This window comes from Salvelinus namaycush, chromosome 11 (genome assembly GCF_016432855.1).
Source record: "Salvelinus namaycush isolate Seneca chromosome 11, SaNama_1.0, whole genome shotgun sequence".
Classification (NCBI taxonomy): domain Eukaryota; kingdom Metazoa; phylum Chordata; class Actinopteri; order Salmoniformes; family Salmonidae; genus Salvelinus; species Salvelinus namaycush.
In genome coordinates this window covers 13,545,738-13,568,845 of record NC_052317.1, presented here as the reverse complement: position 1 = coordinate 13,568,845, position 23,108 = coordinate 13,545,738, and the positions used below count along the sequence as shown (strand labels likewise).

Genomic DNA, 23,108 nt, shown 5'->3' with positions numbered 1-23,108 from the left:
CTGCGGAAGGAATGATAAGCGCGTCTCAATTTTCAGGAAGTAAAAAAGAATGTTGAATGCCGGAGCTTATTACAAGGAGATCTCAAGGTGTGATCCCTTTTGTGACGAATAATGACATTGCAACACTCCAGATCTTGCGTCTGCATTGAGCTTGTAGTAAGCTTAAGCTTTGTAAGCTTAAGCTGTCCTGAATAACTGGGCCTGATGAGAGCATAGGCCTAGGACGACTTGGGAGAATAAGGATTGGCAACAGACAGCGCATCAGTATCAGAAGTACAAATACAGCCAGACTGTCCTGTACTGTACCTTTCTAGATCTTACAATCTGTCCAGAGTAGACCCACAACTGATCCAAATGGAATGAGACATTCAAATAACAGGGCTTTTGCACCATTATTTAAATTATATTTGTACTACAGTTTACGTCTAGAATAGAATTCTACTCACTTGAAAACAATAATGCAATATTCATTGCATTGTGGCGTTGTAGGCTAGTCTAGGTAGAGTAATTGTATTGTCCCAAGGTCATACAAATTTTATTAACTGTATAACGGATACAAAAAAAATAGAAAAGTGAGGTGAGCCAGTGGAAAAAAAAATCATCATAATAAGAAATAAAATAAAAGTTGTAATAATACTAAACAACCTTTGTACAACACCTAGCGGCCTCACCAAGAGGTTTTAGCCTTTTGGTATTCCCACTTCTGACACCAATGTAGTAAACGGCAGGACAAAGAAGTGCAACCGGCTCACTGGTGTGAAAGGCAAACACCCTGTGCAGTTTTAGTCACAGTACGTTTGTGTTAGGCTAGCGGTGTTTCTGTACTGCACATGTGATGGCAGAGTATGCAATACAAATTTGATACAAATCATCATTATATCATTCTGCCAGGTGGCCTACATTGCAGTCAGCATTTAATTGGGAAGGTTTATGGGGAAAAACGTTTATAGAGCCGATAGGCTTTATATCTTACCTTTTTAGAAGTGTTTACTTCAGGCTGACTACTAGCATCTATTGAGTTGATATTTCCCCGAAATTCAATGTGCAAATCAACTTAAAGTAGTGTATCTACGAAATGTTTTGCAACGACACAATTTGAAAGGAAGCTTACAGCTAAATTGTTTCCTTTTACTGTTTGCGATTCACAAATTACTATTTTGATGGGCATGATTCGATTCACCGAGACTTAACCTACTACAATGGTGAAGAACATTATTCAGTTAGTGTATAATAATCTTTCAAAAATAATTGATTCATATTAATTAAATATTTTGAGAAATGTGAAGAGGAGAATCCGTTCTACAGTAAATAAAATTTGTATGGCCGAAACAAGATCAATAGCAGAGCTTTTTGAGCTGCGTGTCTCATGTCTTGACGGTTATTTTGTGCGCAGTGACGCACCTGGCCTCTCCACTGCCTATCAGCTATTCAAATCAAATCAAATTGTATTAGTCACATGCGCTGAATACAACAGGTGTAGACCTTACAGTGAAATGCTTACTTACGAGCCCCTAACCAACAATTCAGTTTTTTTTAAATACAGATAAGAATAAGAGATAAAAGTCACAAGTAATTAAAGCGCAGCAGTGAAATAACAATAGCGAGACAATATACAGGGGGGTAACGATACAGAGTCAGTATGCGGGGGCACCGGTTATTTGAGGTAGGATGTACATGTAGGTAGAGTTAATTAAAGTGACTATGCATAGATGACAACAGAGAGTAGCAGTGGTGTAAAGAGGGGGGGGGGGCACTGCAAATAGTCTGGGTAGCCATTTGACTAGATGTTCGGGAGTCTTATGACTTGGGGGTAGAAGCTGTTTAGAAGCCTCTTGGACCTAGACTTGGCGCTCCGGTAACGTTTGCCATGCGGTAGCAGAGAGAACAGTCTATGACGAGGGTGGCTGGAGTCTTTGACAATTTTTAAGGCCTACCTCTGACACCGCCTGGTATAGAGGTCCTGGATGGCAGGAAGCTTGGCCCCAGTGATGTACTGGGGCCAATTAGTGTCGGGGTTTTAAACACTTCAGTAGCACGTCCTGCTATGGAGAGGTAGCAACGCCTAATGGTAGTCAGGTGGGAAGATATAGTTGGTTAAAGGACTGCATCACATGCCGCAGGGAATGCCAAGCACACACACCAAGATGAGTGTGCCGTTTGTGTTGGTGGCTTGCACCTTACATCACTTCAATGTTAACCACACTGTAAAAGTGACTGTTTTACAGTTTTTACAGACCTACAGTTAGGTCTATGTACTTTTAATTCAGACATATCAAAACTAAAACTGACTGAAAAAAGATAGCAAGATGACTATTATAAGACTTAAAGTGGAAAAGTAAACTTAAGAATGTAAAATAACAACTGAAGTATGACACACAAATCCACAAAGAACAATCTCGAATCCTTATGCGTAAAAGATGTGACACTAACTGTACTAGGCTAGGCTAGATGATTAACCATTACTGCGCAGCCCAGACACTTGACAGGGGATTTACTTCTTAGGTCAGAGCCGCCTCCTATTAAATGCTGATTGGCCCTGACTCAACTAAAGCCACCATAGCGACGTGCCCTGTGTTGAGGTTAGGCATTTAATTACTTTAGATGCGTCTCGGGCAAACTGGATTTTTCAGCCAACTTCAATTGAAACGTTTAGTTGAAGAACAAACTAAATTGGAATATAGAACACAATCCAATCTAAATTCTAGGGAAGAACTTGAAGCCGTGCTGACAAGTGAGGAGAGTTGTCCCAAGTTGGATATGGTCACATTTGTTCTTCTCTTCATCCCTTTTGCCTGCGACATTGTTTTCGGATGTGTCGAGAAGAAACATATGTTTTATTGACTCTTCACTAGTTCGTCAATATAAGATAATCAAGAGGAATATTTCGTATTGTGTGTTGTAGTTTAATTCAAAATGGGGCGTGTATAAATAACTTATTTTGCACCAACAATCTGCGCCCTCCATCTCCAATTCATCTGTTGAAGGACCCTATATAATTTTGAGATTTTAACAACGACGAATGAAATGGCAGATGAATATGTACTACTTGGAGCGTCCGAGTTCATCAAAGGTAACAAAAATAGAAGTAGTTGCGCAACTTGGCTTGAATAACATCCACTTATTGCGCGAGAGTTCGCGGACGTGTTGGTCAGGCACATCATTAGATTGCTTTCGCCCACAAACGTTTAGAACGTGTTTTAACAGCTGTTTAACTAATTTGTATGTGGAATCAATGCTTTTCATTCGTGTAGTTAGTTTCTATGAGCATTGTTTGTTCAGTTTCTAGTGACTTTAGTACTTTATTAATCTCCCAGAACGGAAATTTGATTGCACCAGCCAAAACATAGGCCTACATGGACTCACATTTGAATGGAAGAGTAACTTTATATTTTGGGTGTTAATGAATGTTTGATGTTTTGGAAGAAACAAAGAAGGCTAAGCCTCGGGAAATGGAAAGAGTTTAAGAACCACTAATGTGGGTCACTGAGCGTGGGAAATTAAATATTCTTATTGTTGTTATCTCTTTGCCCTTGTTTTACATTGTCTTCATTCTCTTACAGACCGGTTGTATTTTGCAACCCTTAGAACCAAACCGAAAACTACAGCAAACACTCACTACTTCAGCACAGATGATGAATTTCTCTATGAGAAGTAAGTAGGCCTGTTGTATGGACTACCCTCTTCAATTCAAACCACAGGTTTTCAATGGGTTTCATGTCCTGAGACAGAGATGTCCTGGTACTGGATAAAGTTCATGATGCCGTTGACCGTAACAAGAGGTGTGTGTGGCCAATCAGCACTATTTTCATGTAATCTGATCAAAGCACGGGTACCAATCCAATGCCGTTTAGCAATCTCCAGGGGTTTACAGTGCATTCAGAAAGTATTCAGACCCCTTCACTTTTTCCACATTTTGTTACGTTACAGCCTTATTCTAAAATTGATTAAATAAAACATGTTCCTCATCAATCTACACACAATACCCCATAACGACAAAGCAAAAAAATGTTAGCAAATGTATTAAAAATGGAAAAACAGGTATTACAAAAACTTGTATTCAGGTCCTTTACTCCGTACTTTGTTGAAGCACCTTGGTCAGTGATTACAACCTCGAATCTTCTTGGGTATGACGCAACAAGCTTGGCACACTTGTATTTTGGGAGTTTCTACCATTCTTCTCTGCAGATCCTCTCAAGCTCTGTCAGGTTGGATGGGGAGCGTCGTTGGATGGGGAGCGTCGCTGCACCGCTATGTTCAGCTCTCTCCAGAGATGTTGATTGGGTTCTGGCTGGGCCACTCAAGGACATTGAGACTTGTCCTGAAGCCACTCTTGCGTTGTCTTGGCTGTGTGCTTAGGGTCATGGTCCTGTTGGAAGGTGAACCCTTGCCCCAGTCTGAGGTCCAGAGCGCTCTGGAGCAAGTTTTCATCAAGGATCTCTCTGTACTTTGCTCCGTTCATCTTTCCATCGATCCTGACTAATCTCCCAGTCCCTGCCGCTGAAAATCATCCCCACAGCATGATGCTGCCAGCACCATGCTTCACCGTAGGGATGGTGCCAGGTTTCCTCCAGACGTGACGCTTGGCATTCAGGCCACAGAGTTCAATCTTGGTTTCTCCAGACCGGAGAATCTTGTTTCCCATGGTCAGAGCCCTTGCCTTGTGGCAAACTCCAAGCGGGCTGTCATGTGCCTTTTACTGAGGAGTGGCTTTCATCTGGCCACTCTTACCATAAAGGCCTGATTGGTGGAATGCTGCAGAGATGGTTGTCCTTCTGGAAGGTTCTCCCATCTCCACAGAGGAACTCTGGAGCTCTGTCAGAGTGACCATCGGGTTCTTGGTCACCTCCCTGATCAAGGCCCTTCTCCCCCGATTGCTGAGTTTGGCCGGGCGACCAGCTCTAGGAAAAGTCTTGGTGGTTCCTAACTTCTTCCATTTAAGAATGATGGAGGCCACTGTGTTCTTGGGGACCTTCAATGCTGCAGACATTTTTTGGTAACCCAAAAATGTGAGCGTACAATATAGTTCAGCATTTAAATAATTTATTTTATACAGTAATCTTTGCTCACCTTTATCAAGTGTGTCAAAAATTTCAGACCCAACTGTTTTATTTTTTATTTTTTTTATTTGACCTTTTATTTAACTAGGAAAGTCAGTTAAGAACAAATTCTTACCCTGGCCAAACCCTAACCAGGACTACGCTGGGCCAATTCTGCGCCGCCCTTTTGGACTCCCAATCACAGCCAGTTGTGATACAGCCCAGAATCGAACCAGGGTCTGTAGTGATACTTCTAAGCACTGAGATGCAGTGCCTTAGAACGCTGCTTCACTCGGGAGTCACTCAGGACACTGTAGCTCACATAGATAAAACACGTGTTGCCTCTGGATTTAGGCTAACCAATAATCAGTAGGCCTAGGCCTAATGGCAACCAGTTACCATGTGTAAAATTGGATTTAAAACATGATTTCTAAATCAAAATATGTGTATTACATGTACCTTATTCTGTAATTGTTAATTTACAGTATTCAGGCCTACATAATATTACCTTCCACTGAAGAGTAATAGTTATGCTATTACTTTAAATACATCATTCATATTTGCTCTCTCGGGCTTGTGTCTCAGCTTCTATGCTGATTTTGGACCCCTGAATCTGGGCATGCTGTACAGGTACTGCTGTAAACTGAACAAGAAGCTCAAGGTAAGACACAGATACATTACCATTACTCCAAGGGGGTTTCCTCAATATGCACTTTACTTTACCCTTTTGATAACCCTTTCCATTAAGTTGCTCCTATTACTGTGTAACTGCAATGTAATTTTCAACACAATCTTTCCTATAAAACCAAACATAGAAGCCGTTTAACAAACACCTTATGATTTGTAATGTTGACAGTCTGGTTTCTTTCAGTCCTTCACTCATTCCAGAAAGAGGGTGATTCACTACACCAGCTATGACCAGAGGAAGAGGGCCAATGCTGCAGTACTTATTGGTGCCTATTCTGTGAGTGTTCATCTTCTTGTCTTTATTATGTAATTCTCGTAGTCTCTTATTGTCACTAATGCACACGCACGCATGCACACGTCTGTTTCAGGTGATCTATTTGAAGAGAAGCCCAGAGGAGGCCTACAGGACCCTCATCTCAGGAAACAATACCGCATATCTGCCTTTCAGGTAAACAAACAAAACACCTCTCCAGTTAACTATTCAGTTACTCTATCGCCCAATCTTAAATTTAGAGGTTGGTAGGCTAATGCTGTGTATATAACACCCTGCGTGAATGGTTCATATACGAATACTGCCAAGCTTAATGCCGAATGCCTTTATGCCTAACTGCCTAATGTTTGTCACTGATAATGTTGAAATAGCGTACTGCTGAACAAAGGAAAATATTTGTTTCTTTTCTATAACTGGTATAAATGTGCTCGCATTGGACTCCGATATGCCGCAAATCCCAGTTTAGCCGGGCTGTGCCACTGACAGAAATGACTCTGGCACACAGATAAATACTTGCGGGTGCGCATGCACATACAGTTAGAAATGAGTTGAGGTGAGAATGTGGATGAATGATGCAAAATCTCTGCAGAACTTTCTAGATTCCTGACGACTCAATGCCACATTGTAACCCCATCATCCTGACATCACAGGATGACACGACACCATTCCAAATTACACTGTCACCGTTTGGGTGTATGTTGAGTAAATATCGTTGGAAAAGCTTATCATGAGGTTAGCTGTTGAAGTGACAACCATTTCATGTTCAACAGGATGGTTAGGCCATTTCAACTCACTTGTGATGCACAGCCAACTATAGTCTCCAAATGTGAAATGAACTCACCATTTGTCCTTCTCTTTTAGGGATGCTGCTCTCGGAGACTGCACATACAATTTGACCATCCTAGACTGTTTACAAGGAATACGCAAGGTAAAAATGCATTGTTTATTTTCATTTGAGCCTTGGGTTGGTATTTACTATAATAAGGATTTATCATTAGACTCTGTGCCTCTTGTCATGGGTATTTGGTGTCTTCCAATACTTGATATTAGTTATAATAACTGTCAGTAATAAGCATGAATACACTTTTTACAAGTAGTACATACTCTTAACAAATGAGTATTCCATCATGTATTAACAGTTACGGCATTTACAATGGTGTAGCATTTAAAAATGTTACAACATATTACCCAGCCTTTTTATGAGTTTGAAAGGACCCATTGACAGGTTAAATGGCCTCAAGAATCCATTTTCTTTCTCAATTTCTCCCTCTTTCTCCCTTCCTCTCTCTGTCTTGTTCGCAGTGTTAATCTTTTAGTCCAATTATGCTCACAGGGGGAGAAACATGGTTAGCATGTATCAACATGGAGGAAGGGTTACATCATGGGTTCACTACAGAATGTTCCGCTCAGATAGAAATATAGTATCTAGAATAGACATGATTCTCAACTATGTAGAATATGGACTCAGCTGAGTTCTCTGCAAAACATTTCTATCTGAGCATTTCAAAATGTTGCTCGCCTGGATGCGATCCTGCTCTGTGCGCTGGTGCTCACCCTAGCCTTTTAGTCAGGGACTCAATTCTTCCCACGTAACCTGGTGTGTGGACTCTATATCTAGTTAATGGATTGGTTAACCAATCAAGTGCCAGCGAGATGTGAAGACCAGAAGGGTTGTGCAATGGAGTGCGTAATCAATAAGAGAAAAAGAGAAGATGAGGAAGAGTGCCAATTTCTCCTGGCCCCACGTTGACACAGGTCCTTGTGACTGCAAGGATATGTCTATAGTAATGACTCTACAGTGTATGTAAGTGGCTCCTAAGTACTGGTCTTTTTGTGAACAACAATTAACGTCAGGTTTGATTCAATACCACCATGTGTGCTTTTTTTTTTACATCCGTAGGCCCTGCAATATGGATTCTTCAACTTTGAGATATTTGATGTGGAAGAGTATGAGCATTACGAGCGGGTGGAGAATGGAGACATGAACTGGATTATTCCTGGGAAGATTTTGGCCTTTAGTGGACCTCACCCAAGAAGCAAGATAGAGAATGGTGACTTTTCCTTGCTGCCTATACATGTTTTTCATAGTTCATGGTTTTAAGAGACAATTACAACGCTTGTCATGTCACAGTAAATGGAATGGCAGTTGATAGTACAGAATACCTACATTTATTTAACTAGGCAAGTCAGTTAAGAACAAATTCTTATTTTCAATGACGGCCTAGGAACAGTGGGTTAACTGCCTTGTTCAGGGGCAGAATGACAGATTTCTTTACCTTGTCAGCTTGGGGATTTGATCTTGTGACCTTTCGGTTACTAGTCCAACACTCTAACCACTAGGTTATCTGCCGCCCCAAATGACTGTCCTTCATATCAACCTCCACTATAATGGCACTGACCCCAACCCTGTCCCCCCCACCCCTCACAGGATACCCTCTCCATGCTCCAGAGGCCTACTTCCCGTATTTCCAGGAGCATCATGTAACCGCCGTGGTGCGGCTCAACAGGAAGATCTACGACGGACGGCGGTTCACTGACGGCGGCTTCGAGCACCACGACCTGTTCTTCGTGGATGGAACCACGCCCAGTGACCTCATCACACGACGCTTCCTCCACGTGTGTGAGAGCACCGAGGGCGCTGTGGCTGTCCACTGCAAGGGTGAGAGGCTTTGTGTGTGTATTAATGAGTTCATAAAGCCATCATGTACGTCATACTTAGCTCTGCTGTCTGTTCAGTAGCAAATAAGATCATTATTCAGTGTTGGACTCTAGCATGCAGTGAAACAGACTCATCATTAGAGGGCAGCAATAGGTTGACATATCAACAGTAGGTTTACTCCTCTCTCACCATTACTCTCTATGTCAAGGCTCAGGAGAAGACCCAGATGCAGACTGTTTCGAAGTAACAAAAGTTTATTACAAAAACAGGGAGGGCAGGCAAACGACAGCTCAAGGGCAGGCAGAGGTCAGTACTCCAGTGCAGAGTCCGAAAGGTACAGAACGGAAGGCAGGCTCAGGGCAGGCAGAGGTCAGTAATCCAGGGTGGTATGGCAAGGTACAGACAAACGGACAAACGGAGAACACAGGTATAAGTACACTGGGGATAATGGGGAAGATGGCCGACACCTGGAGGGTGGTGAAAACAAGCACAAAGATAGGTGTGTGACACTCATAAAGAACTGTCTTTTCTCTTCACTCACTCTTTTCTGCCCACTCTTCCCCTCTGTCCATTCACAGCGGGTCTGGGTCGTACGGGGACTCTGATAGGTTGTTACCTGATGAAGCACTATCGTTTCACAGCGGCTGACGCCATCGCCTGGATCAGGATCTGCAGGCCTGGATCCATCATCGGACCTCAGCAGGACTTTCTAGAAGAGTAAGGAATAAACCCCAATATTTCACACTAAGACCCAGTGAAAGATACAGTGCATTCAGAAAGTATTCAGACCCCTTGACTTTTTCCAAATTTTGTTATGTTACAGCCTTATTCTAAAATGGATTTAATTGTTTTTTTTTCTCATCAATCTACACACAATACCCCATAATGACAAAGTAAAAATGGACATATCACATTTACAAAAGTATTCAGACCCGTTACTCAGTACTTTGTTGAAGCACCTTTGGCAGCAATTACAGCCTTGAGTCTTCTTGGGTATGACGCTACAAGCTTGGCACACCTGTATTTGGAGAGTTTCTCCCATTCTTCTCCAGATCCTCTCAAGCCCTGTCAGGTTTGATGGGGAGCTTCGCTGCACAGCTATTTTCAGGTCTCCAGAGATGTTCGATCGGGTTTAAGTCTGGGCCACTCCAGGACATTCAGAGACTTGTCCCGTAGCCACTCCTGCGTAGTCGTGTGCTTAGGGTCGTTGTCCTGTTGGAAGGTGATCCTTCGCCACAGTCTGAGGTCCTGAGCACTCTGGAGAAAGTTTTCATCAAGGATCTCTCTGTGCTTTGCTACGTTCATCTATCACTCGATCATGACTAGTCTCCCAGTCCCTGCCACCGAAAAACATTCCCACAGCATGATGCTGCCACCACCATGCTTCACCGTAGGGATTGTGCCAGGTTTCCTCCAGATGTGACACTTGGCATTCAGGCAAAGGAGTTTAATCTTGGTTTCAACAGAACAGAGAATCTTGTTTCTCATGGTCTGAGAGTCTTTTAGGTGCCTTTTGCCAAACTCAAGCGGGCTGTCATGTGCCTTTTACTGAGGAGTGGCTTCCGTCTGGCCACTCTACCATAAATGCCTGATTGGTGGAGTGCTGCAGAGATGGTTGTCCTTCTGGAGAGTTCTCCCATCCCCACAGAGGAACTCTGGAACTCTGTCAGTGACCATCGGGTTCTTGGTCACCTCCCTGACCAAGGCCCTTCTCCGCCGATTGCTCAGTTTGGCCAGGCGGCCAGCTCTAGCAAGACTCTTGGTGGTTCCAAACTTCTTCTATTTAAGAATTATGGAGACCTTCAATGCTGATGGGGACCTTCAATGCTGTAGAAATTTTTTGGTACCCTTCCCCAGATATGTGCCTCGACACAATCCTGTCTCGGAGCTCTATAGACAATTCCTTCAACCTCATGGCTTGACATGCACTGTCAACTGTGGGACCTTATATAGACAGGTGCGTGCCTTTCCAAATCATGTCCAATCAATTGAATTTACCACAGTTGGACTCCAATCGAGTTGTAGAAACATCTCAAAGATGATCAATGGAAACAGGATGCACCTGAGCTCGAGTCTCATAGCAAAGGTTCTGAATACTTATGTAAATAAGGTATTTCTAAAAACCTATTTTCGCTTTGTCATTTTGCGGTATTGTGTGTAGATTGAGGAGGAAAACAATTTAATACATTTTTGTTTATAATCTGCCTCTTATATCTGTGGAAGTTTGGTACAGTTGAATATTTTTCTCCTCCTGACTCCTCATCTCTCTCTTTAGTAAGCAGCACAGTATGTGGGTGCAGGGTGACATGCACCGCACCAAACAGAAGCAGCAGCAGCGTCGCCAGCGGCCAAAGCTGGACCAGGAAGTGACTTGCCTCGTCTCCAGCATGGACGACCTGTCAATCAACACCATTCTTTATAAGTCCTTCAGCCTGGATGAGGTGAGTGACTTTGGCAATAGTTCTCTGTATGCACGGTTGGGTAGGTTACTTTCTAAATGTGATCCGTTACTTACCTGTCCAAAATTGTAATCAGTAACGTAATTTTGGGATTACCCAAACTCAGTAACATGATCTGATTACTTTCCCTTTAAGAGCATTTTCGTTATGCATCTTGTCCTGGAGGCAGCTCTGCAGAGTGGTCACTAGGTGGCATACAGTAGCCACAAAGTTATACAATCTGATTTTAAACCTAACCTTAACCCTAACATTAACCACACTGCTAACCCCTAGTGCCTAACCCTAACCTTAAATTAAGACCAAATTGTATTTTTGGTTTTCATACATTTTTACAATATACACAAATTGTGTTCTGCAGCTGGCCCATCTAGTGGAAATCTCTCAGTTCTGCCTCAAGGACAAGACTCATCCCAATAAACGTCAACCTGCTTAAGAGGCATTAGAAGAAGACATAAGTGAATATTACCAATTGAACAGCATCCATTGCAGGATAAATCATTGTTAGAGTTTACATAGCTGGTCATAAATGGATGTTGGATTTTACTTAATGGGTTGGTTATGTAGGCTTCTTCTAACCCATTGCTTTCTTTTTGCATGTGAAAAATGTATGCCATATGCTGCATTTGCTATAGAGGCCTATTGTTTACGTTTTTGTTGGTGACACTGATATTTTGATAATTTGCAGCTGTTTGAGTCTATCAAAAGTGTGCGAGTTTGAGCATTTGTCCGTTAGGCCTATGTATTGGCATTCGATTGAGCAATAAAATCCCCACTCATGGTCTTATTAAATGAAACTATTTTTTGACAGTACGGAGCACAATACCACAGGGGAGTTTACTGGCTGTCCACTGGGTCATATTAATTATGCCGATTCTGTTACAAAACGAAACAAAACGGGAAGGGACCTACCTGAACTTTCTGATAGAAACTCTTATTTTACTCTGTTTGCTTCTGTTTGGTTCTTAAACGGTAAACATATTTCTTGAGGAATACACCCCTGGTCACAAAAACAATGATTAATAAGCAGCTTAAAATTCTTCAATTCAACCATTATTGTGTTAAAATATACATACATTTGTGAACAGCCATCCACATTCACAACATCCACAATCCGTAAAGCACAAATAGTTAAATGAGAGAGCAGCAGTGTGATTCACATCAATGCCCTACGTACACTGAACAAAAATACAAACACAAATGTAAAGTGTTGGTCCCATGCTCCATGAGCTGAAATAAAATATCCCGGAAATCTTGCATACGCACAAACAGCTTATTTCTCAAAAATATTGTGCACAAATTGGTTTACATCCCTGTTAGTGAGCATTTCTCCTTTACCAAGGTAATCCATCCACCTGGCAGGTGGGGCATACAAGAAGCTGATTAAACAGCATGATCATTACACATGTCCACCTTGTGCAGGGGACAATAAAAGGCCACTCGAAAATGTACAGTTTTGTATCAGGTATGAAGGGAAGACCGAGATGCAGACCACATCGAATAAACAATAGTTTAATCTTCCAACAGGAGCAGGCAATAGACAGGTCAAGGCAGGCAGGGGTCAGAAAACCAGAGGTCGGGCAACGGTACCAGACGGCAGGCAGGCTCAGGGTCTGGGTAAGGCAGAGGTCGGTAATCCAGAGGGGGGCAGCGGTACAGGTTGGCAGGCAGGCTGAGGGTCAGGGGCAGGCAGAGTGGTCAGGCAGGCGGGCTCGAAGTCAGGACAGGCAAGGGTCAAAACTAGGAGGGCAAGAAAAGAGAGACTACATAAAGCAGGTGAAACACAAAATGCTGGTTGACTCGAACAAACAAGACGAACTGGCAACAGACCAACAGAGTACACAGGTATAAATACACAGGGGAAGATGTGCGACACCTGGAGGGGGGTGGAGACAATCACAAAGACAGGTGAAACAGATCAGGGTGTGACAGATGACTTCATATTCCATTCACCCAGTTCAATGTAACAGCAATAGGTTTAGGCTACTACATGATACTCAAATTTTCCCTATACCCATCATGAGGTTGCAACAACCTAGCCTATGGATGAAAGTTTACAACGTACAGTTGAAGTCGGAAGTTTACATACACCTTAGCCAAATACATTTAAACTCAGATTTTCACAATTCCTGACATTTAGTCCTAGTAAAAATTCACTGTCTTAGGTCAGTTAGGATCACCACTTTATTTTAAGATTGTGAAATATCAGAATAATAGTAGAGAGTGATTTATTTAAGCTTTTATTTCTTTCATCACATTCCCAGTGGGTCAGAAGTTTACATACACTCAATTAGTATTTGGTAGCATTGCCTTTAAATTGGTTAACTTGGGTCAAACGTTTCGGTTAGCCTTCCACAAGCTTTCCACAATAAATTGGGTGCATTTTGGCCCATTCCTCCTGACAGAGTTGGTGTAACCGAGTCAGGTTTGTAGGCCTCCTTGCTCGCACACGCTTTTTCAGTTCTGCCCACAAATTTTCTATGGGATTGAGGTCAGGGCTTTGTGATGGCCACTTCAATACCTTGACTTTGTTGTCCTTAAGCCATTTTGCCACAACTTTGGAAGTATGCTTGGGGTCATTGTCCATTTGGAAAACCCATTTGTGACCAAGCATTAACTTCCTGACTGATGTCTTGAGATGTTGCCTCAATATACCCACATAATTTTCCTCCCTCATGATGCCATCTATTTTGTGAAGTGCACCAGACCCTCCTGCAGCAAAGCACCCCCACAACATGATGCTGCCACCCCCGTGCTTCACGGTTGGGATGGTGTTCTTCGGCTTGCAAGCCTCCCACTTTTTCCTCCAAACATAACGATGGTCATTATGGCCAAACAGTTCTATTTTTGTTTCATCAGACCAGAGGACATTTCTCCAAAAAGTAAGATCTTTGTCCCCATGTGCAGTTGCAAACCGTAGTCTGGCTTTTTTTATGGCAGTTTTGGAGCAGTAGCTTCTTCCTTGTTGATTGGCCTTTCGGGTTATGTCGATATAGGACTCGTTTTACTGTGGATATAGATACTTTTGTACCTGTTTCCTCCAGCATCTTCACAAGGTCCTTTGCTGTTGTTCTGGGATTGATTTGCACTTTTCGCACCAAAGTACATTCATCTCTAGGAGACAGAACTCGTCTCCTTACTGAGCGGTATGACGGCTGCATGGTCCCATGGTGTTTATACTTGCGTACTATTGTTTGTACAGATGAACGTGGTACCTTCAGACGTTTGGAAATTGCTCCCTTTTTTCTTTTTTCTGAGGTCTTGGCTGATTTCTTTTGATTTTCCCATGATGTCAGGCAAAGAGGCACTGCATTTGAAGGTAGGACTTAAAATGCATCCACAGGTACACCTCCAATTGACTCAAATGATGTCATTTAGCCTATCAGAAGCTTCTAAAGCCATGACATTATTTTCTGGAATTTTCCAAGCTGTTTAAAGGCACAGTCAACTTAGTGTATGTAAACTTCTGACCCACTGGAATTGTGATACAGTGAGTTATAAGTGAAATAATCTGTCTGTAAACAATTGTTGGAAAAATGACTTGTGTCACACGCAAAGTAGGTGTCCTAACCGACTTGCCAAAACTATAGTTTGTTAAAACTCGTTTTTCAACCAATCTACAAATTTCTTGTTAATGACTACAACCTAAGTGTATGTAAACCCCCAACTTCAACTGAATAGGTGCACACAGGTCGAGAGACAAGTTTCTATTGGACAAATTCTGGTAAGTTTATCCCCGTTTTGTTCCGTTTGCTTCCATTTAAGAAGCGTTTTTTCAACAGAATCGGCGGAATGAATACACACCCCTGATCATAAACGGAGTCCACTCTCATAACAGCCACGTTGTATTCCTTCTCTTCCCTTCGCTTGTGGACTTCGATGCACAACACATCAGCTGTATGTGACCAGGCGAAAATACCTTTCCAAGCCAAACCGCTACACACAGCATACATCGTTGTCACCATATTAGCTAAAGTTACGTCATAGCTAATAGAACTAAGGCGTTAGTAAACCCGCTACAATCATGCATTTCACTGGCGGGCCCCGGTGGCAATACATTTGTAATAGCAAAAGCTTACCTTGACTTGGAAGAGTTCCAGTGTTGTTTTGGACAGTCATAGCCACCTAACTAACATAGCATCCCTCTGTTTGAGCAGGGTGTTTCAGTAGGCTCAACTAGCTGCATTTGCTAGCTAAGTAAGTGAAAGTGGGAGAAAAATAATCTTTCTCTCTTGCTTCTCCATCATTTTGGAAGAAATGTTAAACTGAAATGTTCAACTGTTCAACTATTGTCTTTCTCTCTCTTTGAGTCAACGACTCACCATATTTTATACACTGCAGTGCTAGCTAGCTGTAGTTTATGCTTTCAGTACTAGATTAATTCTCTGATCATTTGATTTGGTGGACAACATGTCAGTTCATGCTGCAAGAGCTCTGATAGGCTGGAGGACGTTCTCCAGAAGTTGTCATAATTATTGTGTAAGCCTATGGAAGGAGGTGAAAACCATGAGCCTCCTAGGTTTTGTATTGAAGTCAGAAGAGGACGGAAGCTAGCTGTCCTCCGGCTACACCATGGTGCTACCCTACAGAGTGCTGCTGAGGCTACTGTAGGCCTTCTTTGAAAAATAGTGTGTTTTAATCAGTTATTTGGTGACGTGATTATATTTAGTATAGTTTTATCTAAAAAGGATAACTTAAAAGGATAAAATGGGGGGGGCTGAAGGGGGGGGTTCGCCCAGGGAGCCATACAAGCTAGAACCGCCACTGCGAGTCACAACCACTCACACTGTAGCCTAAACGTAGTCCAGTTCAAAGTGAATAGCACAGATCTATATATGGCAATGGCTATTTACATATAGGCCTACTGCAGCTCTGATTGGTTATGGCGCACCGGTCTGTGTAAAGTACAGGCCTGATTCATGCCTGTCAATGCAATATAATCCTACTCCAATGCACTCTACCTACAAGACAATCTCTAGCAAAGTTAATTTAGCATACTATGTCTTCATTGTTTGTTTTGTTACGGTATGTTACATTGAATGTGGCTAATATTGCCACAGTAGAGCGAAACATTGATAGTGTTAACTAAAGGGGAAAACTCTGGAAAGTTGAGTGAAGTTCAATCTAGTGCTTCTTTGCGCGGGCTGAGGGGAGCTGAGCGCCCACGCATGTATGCAGCTAAGAGGAACATTGCCATTGAGCATGTTTTGGATGCCCTGGATCGACATGTATCACAGCGTATTCCAGGTCCTGCCAATATCCAGCAACTTCACACAGCCATTGAAGAGGCATGGGACAAAAAACATTCCACATACCACAATTAACAGCCTGATCAACTCTATGCAAAGGAGATGTGTTGTGCTGCATGAGGCAAATGGTGTTGACACCAGATACTGACTGGTTTCCGATTCACACCCTACCATTTTTATAAGGTATCTGTGACCAACAGATGCATACTGTATCTGTATTCCCAGTCATGTGAAATCCATAGATTAGGGCGTAAATTAATTTATTTCAGTTGACTCATTTCCTTATATGAACTCAGTAAAAGCCTTGAGATTTTTGCATGTTGCATTTTATATTTTTGTTCAGTTTAGATAATAAGTGATATCCGAATCGCCCGTAGGCTACAGCACTGCAGTCGTTCTTACCTCCAAGCATTTATTCAAGTAGGATAATCTTTGAATGCAGACACCAGATGCACCATTGGAAGACATAGCTTAGACTGTAGCCTTCAAAAGCCTATTCCTGCTCTTTTCCCGAGATCCATCAAAGCCACTTGGTATGTCATCATAGTGGTCTCTGACTTGTGGTCAGGCTCGCTCAGGCGGAACAAATGTAAACTTGAGCCTTTTTTCAATGCTGATTTGAATGTCATTGAGAAAACACAAAGGTGTCAAAAAAACGTATGCAAACATCCTTTCTGAATTTTAAAGGAATCCCAGAAGTAATCATCTAGTTTTTCAAAATGATCTGTAATCTGATTACTATATTTTTGCTGGTAATGTAACATATTAGTTCGTTTTTTTGTAATCTGTTACATGTAACGGATTACATCTAATCCGTTACCCCCATCCCTGTTTGTATGTTTTACTTTTTAACTTTATTTATAGACTTTCAGATATAACACCAAAAACAGTACAACCCCAACCCCTCATTCTCCCATCCATCCCCTCCCTCCACTTCCTTCCTCCCTCCCTCCCTCCTAACCACCCACCCACCAAGGCATCTATAAAAGTAAGTTAAATAGGACAGAAAAACAGAAACAAACAGTAATAGAAACAAAAACAATGGGAAAAAAAGTTATATAAAAATTCTTATCAGCACAAATGGCCACTAGAACAGACATGACCGCTTACCAAACTATGCAAGTTACAATAAGTAAAATACTTTCCACGTATTGTGTTAATGGGGACCAGGTTAAGTCAAACTATTGTTGGGACCCATGCACAGTGTACCTAACCTTATCCAGAGGCAGAGATGACATCACCTCCTTAACCCACTGCATAAAGGAGGGTGGCTATCGCATTTGCCTGATGCTTGATAGCATTCTGGTCTAGGGGAAGTACCCCAAAAATGGCAGGGACCGGGTTGGTGCTAACAGTTGTATTACACATATGTGAGAATGCCTCTCAAATGGGGTCCCAGAAGCCACTCAAAGATTGGCATGACCAAAACATATGTCCCACAGTCGCTGGACTGGTGGCATCTCAAACACTTGGTCAACATTTGGGTGTATTTTTCCCAATCTGTCATTTGAGTAATGGAGACAGTGCAAAAGTCCATGCCTTATGCAAAATGATGATTTGTGGATACACTCAATACTTTGTTGCCATATCATCAGGTAGCTCACCACCTATGTCTTGCTCCCATGCAGATTTTGTATTTGCAAAGAAAGGCGGATTAATGTTCTGTATTATGTCGTATAGTCTGGAGATTGTGCCCTTCAGATAAGGGTTAAGATCTAAGCACCTCTCGACTGGACACTTAGTAGGCTCAAGTGGAAATGAAGGGAATTGTTTTTTGGCAAAGCTGCGAGTTTGTATGTATCTAAAAAGAGTGGGTATTGGGAACGTTATGGTCAACCCTCAGAGTATCGAATGAGACTAATGTGTTATCAACAAATAGGTCACTAATAAACACCAGACCTGGAATGCCGTGTCAATCTGTGACGCTGGGAAGAGATGATTAGATGTTAATGGAGAGAAGCCACTTGCTTGTTAAAGGCTAAAGTGACTTCGGAATTGGGACCAGATTTTAAGGGAGTTCTTACCAATGGGGTTCAAAACATGGGTGCCAAGGTTCATGGGCATTGGGGAGCACAGGAGCGAGACCGGAGAAGTTGGAAGGCTTGACTGTAACTCTATGATGGCCCAAGTTGGAGCATCCTTGTTTTCAAATGTAGAAACCCAATAAAAACATTTAGATATATTTGCTGACCAGTAGTAGTGTAAAAAAGCCTGCGGGCTTAGGTCTCTCTAGATATACCTTACTCATTCGTGATTTGACTTATTCCAAATGAAGTTGGAAATGTAGCTGTCCAGTTGTTTGCACATCGACTTTGGCAGAAAAATGGGAATCATTTGGAATATGTACAAAAACCTAGGTAGTACAGTCATCTTAACAGAATGAATGGGACCTGTTAATGAAATGGGAAGAGACGGCTACCTTATTAAATCCTGCTTAGTGCGCTCCAGGACGGTTTTGAAGTTATGTTTAAACAGAGCCTTAAATGAGCGTGTGACCTTTATCCCTAAATAAATAAAGACCTGATGCTCCACCTTAAATGGGAAATTGGCATACCCAATTCCTTCTGCGAACGGATTAATGGGGAGGAGCACACTTTTTGTTAGGTTTAGCTGATAACCAGAGAATGTCCCAAAATCTTGTAGCATGTCTAAGAGAGCGGGCATAGACTCCACAGGGTTAGAGATGTATAAAATAAGATTGTTTGCATATAAGGACACCTTGTGAGTTATGTTGCCCCTTAGTATTCCCTTAATCCTCTCCTCCGCCCGCTGGGAAATAGCAAGAGGCTTATACAGATATAAGCAACCCTGCCCTATAAGCAACCCTACCCTATACGGATAAACAGCAACCCTGCCTGGCCCTCTGTGGAGAGGGAAGTAGCTGGAGGTAACATTGTTGGTGCAAATAGAAGCCACTGGGGACGTGTACAAAATCTTAATCCAGGAAAGGAATGACGGACCAAACCCAAATCTCTCTAGTACTGCAAATAGATAGTCCCACTCAACCCCCGGTCGAAAGCCTTTTCAGCATAAGAGATGACAACCTCTGGCTGTAGAGTTGAGTGGGCAGAATAAAGAATATTAAATAGGCGGCGAATATTATAGAAAGATTGCCTACCGGATGCGGCCCGTATTTGACACGTGGTGTTACATATAGGACTGTCTGTCAGGTACAATAATGATTCAGGTCAGTTTTATTCATTGCATTATAATCTGAAATGTTCTTACCCTGTCTAAGTCTCTTGAGGGCTGGTATTTTGCTAGGATGTGAAACGATTGCGACTGCATGTCTTGGTTTGTCGCCCTCTCTCTGTCATCTGCAGAATAACTACAGGGAGTGTCTGACCCAAGGAGATAAACTCAGGGATTTGAAAGGCCGTCGCTCATCCAGGTCTGCCACCACTTCACGGTATGTGCGTGCGGTGTGTGAAAGTGAATGTTAAACATCCATCAATACTTCGTTGACATTGTTTGCATAGTACATCGACAGACATAACCCTGCGTTCATCTTTAGAGCTATACTTTGAATGTATTTTTAAATGGTTATAAAACCTTATTGTTTGTTTTACCCTCCTTCTCCAGGTTGAATTTGACAAAGACCAGTCAGACCTCTATCACCCCTCCCAAGTGTTCCAAGTTATCGCAGGTCCCTGTCCCCTTCTCCTCCTCCTCTTCTCCCAAGAGGCTGGTGCAAAGCTCCTCATCATCAGCTAGTAACCTTAAGAGGTGAGTTTCTGTGTGTGATGTGTGTGTTTTTGTGCCATCTTCATGTGTTCAGGTATGTACAGTTGAAGTCGGAAGTTTACATACACTTAGGTTGAAGTCATTAAAACTAGTTTTTCAACCACTCCACAAATTTCTTCTAAACAGACTATAGTTTTGGCAAGTCGGTTAGGACATCTACTTTGTGCATGACACAAGTCATTTTTCCAACAATTGTTTACAGACAGATTATTTCACTTATAATTCACTGTATCACAATTCCAGTTGGTCAGAAGTTTACATACACTAAGTTGACTGTGCCTTTAATCAGCTTGGAAAATTCCAGAAAATTATGTCATGGCTTTAGAAGCTTCTGATAGGCTAAATGACATCATTTGAGTCAATTGGAGGTGTACCTGTGGATGTATTTCAAGTCCTACCTTCAAACTCAGTGCCTCTTTTCTTGACATCATGGGAAAATCAAAAGAAATCAGCCATGACATCAGAAAAAGAATTGTAGACCTCCACAAGTCTGGGTCATCCTTGGGAGCAATTTCCAAACGCCTGAAGGTACCACGTTCATTTGTACAAACAATAGTACGTAAGTATAAACACCATGGGACCATGCAGCCGTCATACCGCTCAGGAAGGAGACGCGTTCTGTCTCTTAGAGATGAATGTATTTTGGTGCGAAAAGTGCAAATCAATCCCAGAACAACAGCAAAGGACCTTGTGAAGATGCTGGAGGAAACAGGTACAAAAGTATCTATATCCACAGTAAAACGAGTCCTATATCGACATAACCTGAAAGGCCGCTAAGCAAGGAAGAAGCCACTGCTCCAAAACCGCCATAAAAAAGCCAGACTACAGTTTGCAACTGCACATGGGGACAAAGATTGTACTTTTTGGAGAAATGTCCTCTGGTCTGAGGAAACAAAAATAGAACTGTTTGGCTATAATGACCATCGTTATGTTTGGAGGAAAAAGTGGGAGGCTTGCAAGCCAAAGAACACCATCCCAACCGTGAAGTACGGGGGTGGCAGCATCATGTTGTGGGGGTGCTTTGCTGCAGGAGGGACTGGTGCACTTCACAAAATAGATGGCATCATGAGGGAGGAAAATTATGTGGATATATTGAAGCAACATCTCAAGACATCAGTCAGGAAGTTAATGCTTGGTCACAAATGGGTCTTCCAAATGGACAATGAACCCAAGCATACTTCCAAAGTTGTGGCAAAATGGCTTAAGGATAACAAAGTCAAGGTATTGGAGTGGCCATCACAAAGCCCTGACCTCAATCCTATAGAAAATTTGTGGGCAGAGCTGAAAAAGCATGTGTGAGCAAGGAGGCCTACAAACCTGACTCAGTTACACCAGCTCTGTCAGGAGGAATGTGCCAAAATGCAGCCAACTTATTGTGGGAAGCTTGTGGAAGGTTACCTGAAACGTTAGACCCAAGTTAAACAATTTAAAGGCAATGCTACCAAATACTAATTGAGTGTATGTAAACGTCTGACCCACTGGGAATGTGATGAAAGAAATAAAAGCTAAAATAAATCTTTCTCTCTACTATTATTCTGACATTTCACATTCTTAAAATAAAGTGGTGATCCTAACTGACCTAAGACAGGGAATTTTTACTAGGATTAAATGTCAGGACTTGTGAAAAACTGAGTTTAAATGTACTTGGCTAAGGTGTATGTAAACTTCTGACTTCAACTGTATGATCTCTCCCTTTCTCTCTTTCTCTCCTTCTAGTCCCTTTAGCCTGAGTATGTTCAGCTCTAAGGCTACTGCCATTCACTGAGCCCACGTTGATCACTGACTTTTCATCTTTGACCTTCTGACCTTCCAGTTGACCCCAGGAGACAGGAGGTTAACCCCCTCAACCACTGGAGAAATGTGCACGATTGTCTCTGTTATAAATGCACGTTAAATAACATTTAATAATACAAGAAAAAAATCTAATCCACCCCTGAGACACTCTGTAAAAATCTTCTTTGTAACAATTGGATTTGTAGACATGTTCTCGTTTCAATCAATGTAATTGTTTGATTTCAAAATGGGTTTATTATCATTTTAATTGTGTGCAAGGAGATTGTTTATCATGGCTTTCTCCTTATCTTATGCAGTTATTTAATTGATATCTATTGTTTGATTGATGCTGTAAAAGAGGACATATCCTACTGTACACTTAATTGATTCATGAGTGGCTGTCTTATGAATGTTGTCATTCAGGAGATCCATTTGTTTTATGTGAATACATATTTGGATTGTAACAGAAGTGACTCTGGTTGAGCACTTTTTTTCTGACTTGTTTTTACGACTCTGTTGTTGACAGGCTTGAGACAATTGTTTTGTTTTAAATTACTTTAAGTAATAGGCCTGTATGGCGTATATGGAGTGTATTTCTGCAAACTTTGCAGAAATACTATTGGTACATTGTCATTTTAATTTGATTAAAAACATTCCTTGTCAAAATAAGTTGTCTTTCTCTGCAAATGTGATTTGGCTTATAAACATGGCAGGTTAAGACAAATTTTTCGGCTTATATTAATATCTCCAACTCAATAAAATAGGGACCATGTATAGCAGTTGTAAGGGCAGGAAATCAACAGAATTCAAGGCAGATTGAAGTGCTATCTTTAAAAATATATATATTTGCAGATCTTGTGTTTACACAGGCAGCCCAATTCGGATTATTTTTTATTTGCAGATCTTGTGTTTACACAGGCAGCCCAATTCTGATTATTTTTTCCCACTAATTGGTATTTTATGACCAATCAGATTTCTTCACAAGATGTTTTTCAGAAGTTATCTGATTGGTCAAAATAACAATTAGTGAAAAAAAAATATCAGAATTGGGCTGCCTGTGTAAACGCAGCCTTAGTGATCCAATGGTGAATATGCCATAGACCTACTTGGCCTTATACATGACCATACCGTTACCAAATTGTAAACCAATAAACTGGTTCTACAATGTAAAAGGCAATTTACATATCCGTCTTTACTTAGATACATTTGTATATATCAGAAATAACATCACAG

At 41.7% G+C, this 23,108-nt stretch overlaps 1 protein-coding gene across 1 annotated transcript; it reads left to right on the top strand.

The window, feature by feature from the left end:
• The first annotated feature begins 3,048 nt into the window (after window positions 1-3,048).
• On the top strand, window positions 3,049-21,867 carry LOC120056294 (dual specificity protein phosphatase CDC14AB-like). Its single transcript, XM_039004536.1, has 13 exons — window positions 3,049-3,070; window positions 3,561-3,651; window positions 5,622-5,697; window positions 5,908-6,000; window positions 6,092-6,171; window positions 6,856-6,922; window positions 7,895-8,045; window positions 8,423-8,653; window positions 9,232-9,370; window positions 10,929-11,094; window positions 19,682-19,767; window positions 19,941-20,084; window positions 21,819-21,867. The coding sequence occupies exons 3-13, from the start codon at window positions 5,656-5,658 to the stop codon at window positions 21,865-21,867; spliced, it is 1,248 nt and encodes a 415-aa protein (XP_038860464.1). The 5' UTR covers window positions 3,049-3,070; window positions 3,561-3,651; window positions 5,622-5,655.
• The last annotated feature ends 1,241 nt before the right edge of the window (window positions 21,868-23,108 follow it).

What these genes read in the sequence shown, in the direction of transcription:
- LOC120056294 (XM_039004536.1), top strand. Translation starts at nt 5,656, where the DNA reads ATGCTGTACAGGTACTGCTGTAAACTGAACAAGAAGCTCAAG. An exon ending in AACTGAACAAGAAGCTCAAG is followed by an intron (nt 5,698 to 5,907) that starts GTAAGACACAGA and finishes GGTTTCTTTCAG; the next exon opens with TCCTTCACTCATTCCAGAAA. An exon ending in AGTCCTTCAGCCTGGATGAG is followed by an intron (nt 11,095 to 19,681) that starts GTGAGTGACTTT and finishes TGTCATCTGCAG; the next exon opens with AATAACTACAGGGAGTGTCT.